The sequence below is a fragment of the Glycine soja genome, chromosome 11 (assembly GCF_004193775.1).
Source record: "Glycine soja cultivar W05 chromosome 11, ASM419377v2, whole genome shotgun sequence".
In the NCBI taxonomy this organism is placed as follows: domain Eukaryota; kingdom Viridiplantae; phylum Streptophyta; class Magnoliopsida; order Fabales; family Fabaceae; genus Glycine; species Glycine soja.
The window spans coordinates 19,806,615-19,817,736 of record NC_041012.1 but is presented as its reverse complement, the minus strand read 5'-3'; the positions used below and the strand labels follow the sequence as shown (position 1 = coordinate 19,817,736).

Sequence of the window (11,122 nt, the reverse complement as noted above, 5' to 3'; positions counted from 1 at the left end):
TGGTAGTTGATTGTGCTTTTTCTGGTTTTCAAGCTTGACGAGAGTTACACGCCGAGCAAAGTTTCCATCCGTGCCGATGATGGTTTTCACAACTTGAAGGTAAATTTTTATTTTATTGGTTTGGGTTTGATTGGGATGATTATGCTTAATTATTTGGTGTTGAATTTGGGAACATTTTTAGGAGATTAAGACCGTGGAACTCGTGAAGGCAACTGGGTGGGTTTATTTATCCTTGTCTGGAGCTGATCCTAGGTAAGTACAGTGTTCTTTCTGTATCCAGTTTTTGTTGGTTTAAGTTTGTATCCAGTTATTGTTGTTTGGAGGCCTGGATTTTTTTTTCAACGAAATTTTGTGTGCATGTTTTGGTAGATTTCTGGCATAGAGTAAAAATTAAAAGAATGGTATGTAAGGAATTAAACAACAAAAACAAATATTGATCTTAGAAGAGTTTGCTGGCGAATTCATGTATCTCTCTCCCTTCAATACGACATGAAGCAGATTTTGTGGCAAGTTCTCTCAATTGTGACACACTTCTTCCGAATTGCAAAGCCATATTCATTTCAATTAGCTCTTCATTTTCTCTTTTGTCCAAGTCTTTCTCTTCAATTGCGGCTTCAATTGTCTCCTCCAATACCCGAAAAAATCCACCACAGGTTCTGTACATTTCAAACACCATGCCAACTTGCCCTCCATGCTCAAAAGCATTAACCACCGTGGCCAACGCCCCAGCAAGGGCAGGAACTAATCCATCTCCTGAAAACACAAACCCTAGTGCAGCAATTCCTGTGAGCAAAGGTGCTGAAACAGCAAAACCCTTGTTTATCTTCAGTGCAATATTCCCTAACCTCTCATAGTCTTCCATGTCTTTTCTCTTGAACACTTCAATAACCTCCCTCATTTCCTCTTCCAACTCCACATTCCATCCATTATTATTGTTGTTCTTAATCTCCATTATCTTGTCTTTGTCGTTGCTCGATAATCTACTTTCTGGCCACCATCTAGCTGCTTCAAACTTTGCTGGAAACTTTTCGAGCATTGCACCACCCAACAAGGGGAGTGGATAAGCCTTGTCTAGAGCCAAAACCTTCTCTATTGCATCCCTCACATCTCCTTCACTTGGATTTCCAATGGCGATTTCTGTTTGGATCTGTGTCTGAAGCTGCTTAAACAGTCTTGCAGCGTTCCTTTGTTCCTCAGCAAGTTGTGAGGGTTGGATTTTGTTGGTAGCAAGTAGCATCCCCGTGGCTGCAGAAAACAAAAGTGCTAATGATAGTTTAAGAGCCAAAATTGGTGCACCATCATAACTACCTGCAACACCAGCCATGGTTGAAGCCGCAAGTGTTAGCATGTTGATGGAGTTTAGTAGGAGCATTTCTCACCCCTGCCCATCTTCCAGCAGAATTGTTTAGAGACAGCAGTTATACTATTGTCTTGATTAAGTGCCTTTAGGTCAGCCCACCAGGTTGAGAAATGTTGTTTGTGAGGCCCCTGATCCAATCCTCTCCACCCCTTATATTTAGAGATCAAAATCCTATTCCACAGCTGGTGTGGTTGGTGAAACATGAACCATTTCCACTTGATTAGTAAAGAATTATTTAAAATTATCAAATCTTTGACCCCCAAGCCTCGTACATCTCTAGAAGCAAAGCATTGTGTCCAAGATACCCATGTAATCTTCTTCTCTTCTAGTTTACCTCCCCACAAAAATTGTCTTTGAATGGAAGATAACCTATTAATGATTGTTTTAGGGGCCCTGAAAAAAGATAAGTTAAACAAAGGTAGTGCTGTTAAGACAGCCTTAATAAAAGTGAGTCTGCCAGCCATGGATATGTTTCTCTTATTCCACCTATTCATCCTATCTTCAAATTTCCTAATTACAGGATCCCACACCACCCTTCTTTTGGGATTGACAGCAATTGGAATTCCTAAATAACAGAAAGGAAATTGAAGCAAAGCACAGTTAAGATAGTTTGCAGCATGAAGACACCACTCCTCAGATTGACCAACAGCTCCAAATTTGCTCTTAGCAAAATTAATTCTCAATCCAGAAACCAGCTCAAAACTCCTGAGAATAACCTTCACAATTTTGACATTTGCCATAGATGCTTCTCTGAAAAATATCGTTTCTTTTTAACGGCCAAAGATAATATTATATATATGATAAACATAGTACCAGAGGTACTACAGTAAGGTACAGGGGATAACATCCCCTAAACAGATAAGAATGTAACCAACAAGCCACCAAAGAACAACATTGCCCAGCCCTACAAATCACACACTAGATAAAAGACAAAGACATATTTGAGGACCATTGGTGAAAAGGAACAGTGAAATCCTTTTCCCATCCCCTCAACAAAGACCAAGTGAGAAAGATTGCTTTGTCCACCAATTTAGAGATGTCAAAAGGCTGATTATTAAAAATCATGTCATTTCTGAGATTCCATATGGATCTTGTAGTTGCTATCCACCATATCTTCCTCCTTCCGTTAGAATTCCTTGATCCAGCCAATGAGTAGTGTTGAAGAAAGTTGTCCATAGGCTTACTGTGCAGAACTCTATCTTCCTTCACCCATGAGTTGAATTCCCACCACAAAGGCATAACTTTATGACAAGTGAAAAATAGATGGGAAGCAGATTCGACTTGGCTTTGGCAAAAGGGGCAAAGGTCATTTTGAAGGAGAATCTGCCTCCTGATTAGGTTTTCCTTAGAAGGAAGCCTATCCCAGAGTAATCTCCAAGCAAAGGATAAAGCTGTAGGGGGATTTTGACTTCCCATAGCTGTCTGAAGCCACTATTTGGCTGATATAATAGCTGATCAGATCTGATACAATTATAAGCAGAATTTGTAGAGAAGATCCCCATTGGTTCAGCTCCCCACACCCAAGAATCCATCAAGGCTGCATTAGTACTTATTGTTGCAGTCTGGTCAATAAAAGCTGAAGCTCCCCCCTAATTCATTATCAAAAAGATTTCTTCTCCAGGAGAATTTCCACTCCCAGCCAGTTTCTCCAAAAATCCCCATGCTTGCCATTGTCTGTAGTTTTTGAGATGATATTTGATATAATTCTGGGTATTTGTCTCTAAGAATAGTTCCATCTCCCACCTATGAATCTTCCCAAAATAAAATTTGATCACCACTGCCCAGTTTCCAGAGAAATTGCTTATTGACAACAGCCATACTACTATGTTGAATAATTGATCTTAAATCAGAGCACCAAGAGGAAAATTCTGCTTTGGAGGACCCTTTTCCAAGCCTCTCCAACCCCTGTACTTTGAAGTGAGGATTCTGCTCCATAGATGATCTGGTTGCTGGAACATCAACCATTTCCAATTGATGAGAAGAGCTCTATTAAAAGCCTTGATATCTTTAATTCCCAGCCCTCCCTTTTCTGTAGGAGCACACACTTGCTGCCATGAGATCAAAGCTATCTTTTTTCCTTCTAAGTTTCCACCCCAAAGAAATTGTCTTTGGATAGTAGTGAGCCTCTTGATGACTGCTGAAGGGGCCCTGAAAAAAGACATATAAAACAAGGGCAAAGCTGTCAAGACAACATTGATTAAGGTAGTTCTGCTAGCCATAGAGATGCTTCTGTGGTTCCATTTGTTCAATTTGGCTTCAAATTTTCTTATTATAGGCTCCCACACCACCTTCCTTCTAGGGTTAACACCTATAGGCATCCCTAGGTACATGAATGGGAGCTGCAAGGGGCCACAATGCAAGTAGTCAGCAGCAAGACTGCACCATTCCTCAGGTTTGCCAATCGCACCGAATTGGCTCTTAGCAAAATTAATTCTAAGGCCAGATACCATCTCAAAACTTCTAAGAATAGCTTTAATAGCTATGACATTATCCATAGTTGGTTCCCCAAAGAAGATAGTGTCATTAGCAAATTGAAGGATGTTGACTGGAACCCTTTTCTTGCCTACCATAAAGCTGTTGTAGTAATTTTTTGGCACAGCTTCCCTCATCATACCTGTCAATCCTTCAGCAACCAAGTCAAACAAAAAAGGGGCCAATGGGTCTCCTTGTCTTAAGCCTCTTTGAGGTTTTAATTCTTCAGTTGGGCTTCCATTTACTAGAACAGATATGGATGCTGATGAAAGGCAGCCCTTTATCCATCCAATCCACCTCTCATGAAACCCCATTCTTCTCATCATATAGAAGAGGAATTGCCAAGACACCGAGTCATATGCTTTTTCAAAATCCATTTTGAATACCAGACAAGGCTTCTTAGATCTCCTGGCCTCCTCTACAACCTCATTTGCAATCAAGACCCCATGAAGCAGCTGTCTGCCCTTAACAAAGGCTAGTTGCCTTTCATCTATTAAGTGATTCATGACCTTGCTTAGCCTATTTGATAGGACTTTAGCAATGATTTTGTAAACACAACCAATAAGGGATATAGGTCTGAAATCACTAATAAGTTGGGGGTCCTTAATCTTGGGGATAATGGTAATGAATGATGAGTTGAGACCCTTAGGAAATACTGCATTCACATAAAATTCCGAGAAAAATCTTAGGAATTCATGCTTCAACTCATTCCAGAAGTGATTTAAGAACCTGAAATTGAGGCCATCTGGGCTTTTGTCACTCCCACAAGCCCACACAGCACTAGAAATCTCCTCCTCTTTAAAAGGTTCTGCCATCGTTTCTCTCTGATTACTGGACAGAACATTAAAGGAAACCCCATCTAGGTTGGGTCTGTTCAAGGAAGGTTCAGCAAATCTGCCTTGGAAGTGCTGGAGAATTGCAGCCTTGACCACAGCAGGTTTATCTACCCAATTGCCATCAATATGCAGCCCCCTCAGGGCATTCCTTCTTCTGCTAAAATTTATAATTCTGTGAAAATAAGAGGTGTTTCCATCACCCTCTTTGATCCACTTACTTCTAGATTTCTGTCTCACTATTGATTCATGAAGAAAAGACTGCTCCTAAAGGTCAGACTGTGTTTTTTTAAGCTGTTGGATTTGTTGTTCAGAGGGGTGAGCTGTGAGAGAATCCTCCAGATCATTCAGCTTTTTCTGAGTTTGTTTCACCTTGATGCCTAGGTCTCCACAGTTATCTCTGCTCCAGGTTTTTAGCCTATGTTTGAGGTTCTGAAGTTTGCATTTTAGTGCATACCCCCCAACCAATAGGCTAATTTACAGACCAGCAGTCCCTAACCACCTTAGTGTAGTCCTTGTTAGACAGCCAAGCGGCAAAGACCCTAAAAGGCTTAGGGCCCCAATCAGTGCATTTAGAATTCATTAGGATGGGGCAGTGATCTGAATAGTTCCTTTCAAGATTGAATTGGGAGCTATCAGGCCACTTAGATAGCCAGTCATCAGAGACTAACACTCTATCTAGCTTGCTCTTGCAAGAGCCATTAGGCCTAACCCAAGTAAAAGGCTTCCCCACACAGTAAAAGGCACCCTGGACGTATCCGTGCTACTAGAGCCGGTGTCACCATCAAGCAATACTTTGGATCAGCTCCACGGACGTCCCGCAGCGCTTCCTCCTTGCCTCCTGATGAATTACAGCAGCTGACCCAGCAGATCAGGGACCAGCTAGAGGAGTCCATCACAGAGAAAGTGACAAGGCAGGTCATGGCATCCTTCATCCAGCTTCAGTCGCAGATGCAATCTCAGGGACTTGCAATGCCTCCTAAGCTTCTGGTTGGTCCCTCAGGTCCTTGAGTGAGCACAAAGGGGAGTTGTGTTGATCCCTCAGGAAATGATCCTGAGACGGGTGACTCTGACAGGTGCGGCTTGTACATAGAAGCATATCCTGCCCTCCTGGTTGCCATGGGGAGAGTTTATGAGGGATCCACTATTGTTCATAACACTCCTTTGTTTCCTGGCCAAGTAAAGGTGAGTGTGGAGGAGGTTACAGATGCAGATGCTCCTGTTCCTGTACCCACTGATGAGGTTTCCTTAGTGGGGCAGGCACTTCACACCTTCCTTGCTTGGCCGACACATCTGGTCAAGTCTTTATCACAGCAGGTACTTATTGTCCTTACTATATGTTTCTTCTTTTTAAATTAATTCATTAAGCATGCCTCAAATTAGGCTATTTAACTTTGTTTCATGAACAGGTAGTTGTGTCTCCGGCAAAACCACCTCCGAAGCCCGATCCTGAGGTCGATGATCCGCTTTATCTGATGACATTGACCATCCCAGAGCTTTTCTTGAGGCCTTATCAGGTTAGATGGGATGCCACCGAAATCGCACACGGTGGTCAATGTCTCAGCATATCAGTGTTACAGTTGTGGATTCTGTAAGTCTTTATATAAAAGGCTTTTAATTACCTAAGTTATGGCTTTCAATTCATAAATATTTAACTTTGACTTAACATAAATAGGTATCTCACTGAAACATGTATGCGAGTGGGGAATTCTGATATCTATGGATTCCTCGAGCCACAATCCATTCAGAGGTCTGGGCAATCGCAGTTTGAGTTTGAAAGTTACATAAAGAGTTGGATGCAGAGTTCACAACGCGATGTCTATCTTGGAGCTTACCTAAATGGGTAAGTCACAAAATAACTAAATTTAATTAATGTTTACTAATGTACTAACCTATTTTAGGTTCCACTGCAGATGGTGGTCATCCTGCCCAAGGAACACCTAGTTGTCTGGTTTTGTTCATTGCATAACAGGTCAGACAACTACCTTAAGGGGATTATTAATAGGTTAGTGTTCTTTTCAATACATTTGCATTGTAATACCTTAACGTACAACACCAGTTTTTAATTGTTACTCATATGGAACAGTGCTATCAAGGGTCTTGATGATGCTCCACAGCCTAAATCAAAGGCTTCTGCTAGGTGGATTGTCATCAAGGTACGTCATTTACATAAAACTTCCACTTATATATATTTCTTTATGTGTCTGTACACTAGTTGTTTAATTAATATCCAAATTTCATTATGTATTTAGTGTAATAGACAAAAAGGAAGTACTGAGTGCAGCTACTATGTGATGCACTGGATGTCCACCATCATTTTAGGAACTTGTAGGAATAATTGAGAAGCGGTAAGTTTATTTCAAACAAAATCGATTTATTTATAATTTGTATTACATTATTAACTTATTATGATTTATTTCATCATGCAGTATTTTAACGATCCTATACCATTGGAGCCAGAGAGATTAAAAGCATTGCGGATCCAATGGGCACAGTTTTATCTCCGAGTTAGAGATTAGGCCTAGGATTTATGGACATTATCTTTAGCTTTAGTTTACTTTGGTTTAAAATTTTTTACATTTTCTATGTAACATGAACATTGAATTCATTTGGTGATTGTTCTTTATGATAAATCAATTATTTGATGTTTATTATCATTAAAACTGCTTGAAAGCAGAATAAAATGTTTATTTCCTGTGAATTGGGCCTGAAATTGCATTTGACAGGTACAATTTTAGGTTTACTGTAAAAACAGAAAGTATATATAAAAAAAATACTTGAAAACAACATCGGTTATTAACAAAAACCGATGTTAATATCATAAACAACATTGGTTATTTACACAAACCGATGTCGATATGAACCTTAACATCGATTGTAATAGAAAACCGATGTTAACGTATGTATATTAACATCGGTTATTTGTGTATAACCGATGTCAGCGTTTGTATTTTAACATCGGTTATCTGTAGATAATCGATGTCAACTCTTGTACATTAACATCGGTTAGTTATGAATAACCGATGTGAACATTTGAATATTAACATCGGTTATGTACACATAACTGATGTTATACACAAAGAACTACACCAAATAAGTGTATGCATCATCAACGTTGACATCGGTTTTCTAGCAAAACCGATGTTAATGAAATATATTAACATCGGTTTTCGTAGGAAACCGATGTTAATGTATTACATTAACATCGATTTTGCTAAAAAAACCGATGTTAATATAACATATTAACATCGGTTTTACTGGAAAACCGATGTCAACGTTCATCATGCGTACAGTTTTTTTGCTGTTGTTCAATGTGTTTAACATCGGGTATTTAGAGAACCGATGTTGTCATATACATGTTAACATCGGTTCTCCAAAACCGATGTTAACATTGATACATTCAACATCGGCACTTTCAACATCGATTTTAGAACCGATGTAGAATGTTCTAAATAACCGATGTTGAAAGTGTATTTTCTAAAAGTGGGGATACTCAAATGCTCGACTGTATATGTAGATTTACTTCGTGTAACCTTACTAGTATATTGGTTAAGGGCATTAAAAATGCATAGATTTCAAAAGATAAGAAGTTCTCTTGATGATTAATTATTGAAAACTGATAGAATCCCTGACATTGTTGGCATTGATGAAGTTCCTTGCCAGAATGAAGATAAGCGGGAGACTTGGCATGTCCAGGTATATTATAGTTGTGTACGTTGGAAAATAGATGAATTAATTCAAGCTCCTATTTCTAACAAAGAATTCTTACTCCATTTAAGAAAATTGTTCAAATCTCTTATTATGCTATAAGAAGGGTGAAGTGATGACTTTCTTCTGAAATTTAATTTTTTTTATTGTGGAGGAAAATGCTAATTTCGTTTACTTCATTGAACATAACTTGGTTTGTGGAAATAATGTTACTGATAGACATGAGCATGCATTCAGCGTATGTCAAGGCAATTGAGAGCAGCCCAAAATTTTATCTATATTGAGAACCGATACTTTCTTGGCTCGTCATATAATTGGGATTCTTACAAAGACCTTGGTGAGTATTTAATCTCATGCATCTGTTCAGGTCTTGCAAAGGTAATATTCATTTTGCCTTTGAGTATATGCCAGTGGTACCATTAAAAAGGTATGAATGAATAAAAAGGTATAGAATGCAATCTTGGTGGGATAAATTGAAGTGATATATATCATTTATTATTACTCATCTTCATTATAATTGTATTATTTAAATAAAGAAATAAACATAAATGTACGTGCAAATATGTTTGGGTAGTTCTAATTAATTTAAAAAAATATATATTCTAAGATAATTTTTTGAAAAATCATCTTAGAATGATTACATTCTAAAATTTTTAGAAAAATTATCTTAAAAACCTCAATTTTAAATTATTTTTGTTTTAAAAACAATTGAAATAATCATCTTAAAATCCTCAATTTTTTATTTATTTATTTAAAAAACATTTTAAGATGTTTTTTGAAAAACAATCTTATTATTTTTACCTTCTAAGACAATATTTTGAAAAATCATCTTAAAATTCTTAATTTTTATTTTTTTAAAAAAGAATATTTTAAGACGATTTTGAATAAAACCGTCTTAAAATATCAGGTTTCTAAGATGGCTTTAAGAGAAATCCGTTTTAGAAATATGACATCAATTTCTGATGAAAAATCATTTTAGAAAGTGACATACCAAGAAGATTGAAAAACCATTTTAAAAAGTAAACATCTTTCGTGAAATATACTTGGGAAACCACGTCGAATTTTTTTTCCTAGTAGTATACGTTACTTTTGACCCTGAAAAATGTTGTTACAAAATATCTATTTTATTTTATTAGGTGCGATGCATGGGTAATTTGGGAAGAATTTTTTTTACTTGTTTTAAGAACATTAATGTAATTTTATATCATTTACATAAAAAGATCAAATTATAGTATAGTGATTTGAATTCTTTTCTGCCGGTACGTACATTGCGTTTTATTTTAGATAATAGAGGAAAAAATTACTACAACTAATAGAAAAGCATGTCATTCATAGTAAAAAGAGATATCATCTTATTCATGAGTGACATTCGCAATCATGTTCCTTTCTTCTCCATGGCTGCATGCTCTTGCAAACTTCAAATGATCTAATTAATAACTAATAACAGGAGTAGACACAAAAAAGAGAGAGAGAAAGAAAATCATAAAAAATGAGAAATCAAAACAATGATTAAAGTGAATGAAATATTCAAATACCTATGAAGCAAAAAATTAAAAAAAAAACCAATTAATTGTATACTCTAAAATTATGCGTGTCTTTCTAAAATACAATGAATTATAAAAATAAAAGTTAGGTATTGTTAAGTAAGATAGAAATAAAAATTATATATATGTAAGAGTTTCTAGTTTTAAAAAATAATATTTTCATGAAATAGTGTTGTTAACTATATTGTTATATTAAAACCTAAATTCAAATAATGAGTAAGATCTACGTAGGTATTATAGTACTCATTTTTATATTTGTATTTTTTAAAAAATTAATGTATTCACACTCATACGCGTGCAAATTGTGTTCTTACTGTAGATAAGTTATTTTCGAACCACAACACCAATTTTATTTCCCTGCATGACAAAAGAAAAAAAAAAGTAGAAATTTAATGAATTGCATGAATGAAAAAGCCGTATGCATTAATACGCAGAAAATGTTTGTACGTATAAAAAAAATCCAATGATTCTTGCTACTATAACCTCCCCAATCATGATTTTTTGTATATATTTTTTCTAACTATTCAACCTTAAAATAATAAATTATATTGATATTAGATATAAAAAACATAGTAAATAATAATAAATAAAATAGGAGATATATAAAAAATTAGTGGGTTTTTTGTTATAAGAATGTTATCAAATCTAATACAAAAAACACACCTTGCTAATTAGGACTAGTTTTAAAGGGAATGGAGTCTTTGCATTTGGAGGAAATTGCAAATGGATCTCCCTGATGCATAAATTAGTTTTTTTGGGAATAATCTCTTACACTAAATCATATTTAGAGTCATTCTAGTAATAGAGGTAAGTCATTTTCATTAAAAATTTGATATTATTAAAAAATAAGAATTTAATGTTATTAAATGTGACATTTTTTTTATTCAAGAACTACACACTAAATAAAAATATGTTAAATATTAAACAAACACACAATAACTCAAAATGACTTATATTATGTTTTTTTTACTTGATAATTTGTTGATTCGCTGGAAAACTCAAAAGTTAATTCTCATATATATATATATATATATATATATATATATATATATATATATATTCTAGTTGAACCAAGTTTTTAAAGAACATTACATTACCACACGCGTCGTAAGAATTTGTCTCTAGTCCACATGTATAGAATCACGAGAGTTGTTTGATCGACACATGAATATCAGGCAAAAAAAAGTTATTCACTTATTATATTA

General features: G+C 35.9%; 2 protein-coding genes across 2 annotated transcripts; both read right to left on the bottom strand.

Annotated features, from left to right (window-relative positions):
• Positions 1–439: 439 nt before the first annotated feature.
• LOC114373025 (probable F-box protein At4g22030) lies at positions 440–1,372 on the bottom strand. The gene has a single exon (XM_028330583.1). It carries the CDS (start codon positions 1,370–1,372, stop codon positions 440–442), a length of 933 nt encoding a protein of 310 aa, XP_028186384.1.
• Positions 1,373–2,278: 906 nt separating this feature from the next.
• LOC114373024 lies at positions 2,279–2,776 on the bottom strand. Its single transcript, XM_028330582.1, has one exon. The coding sequence runs from the start codon at positions 2,774–2,776 to the stop codon at positions 2,279–2,281; it is 498 nt and encodes a 165-aa protein (XP_028186383.1).
• Between the last annotated feature and the right edge of the window lie 8,346 nt (positions 2,777–11,122).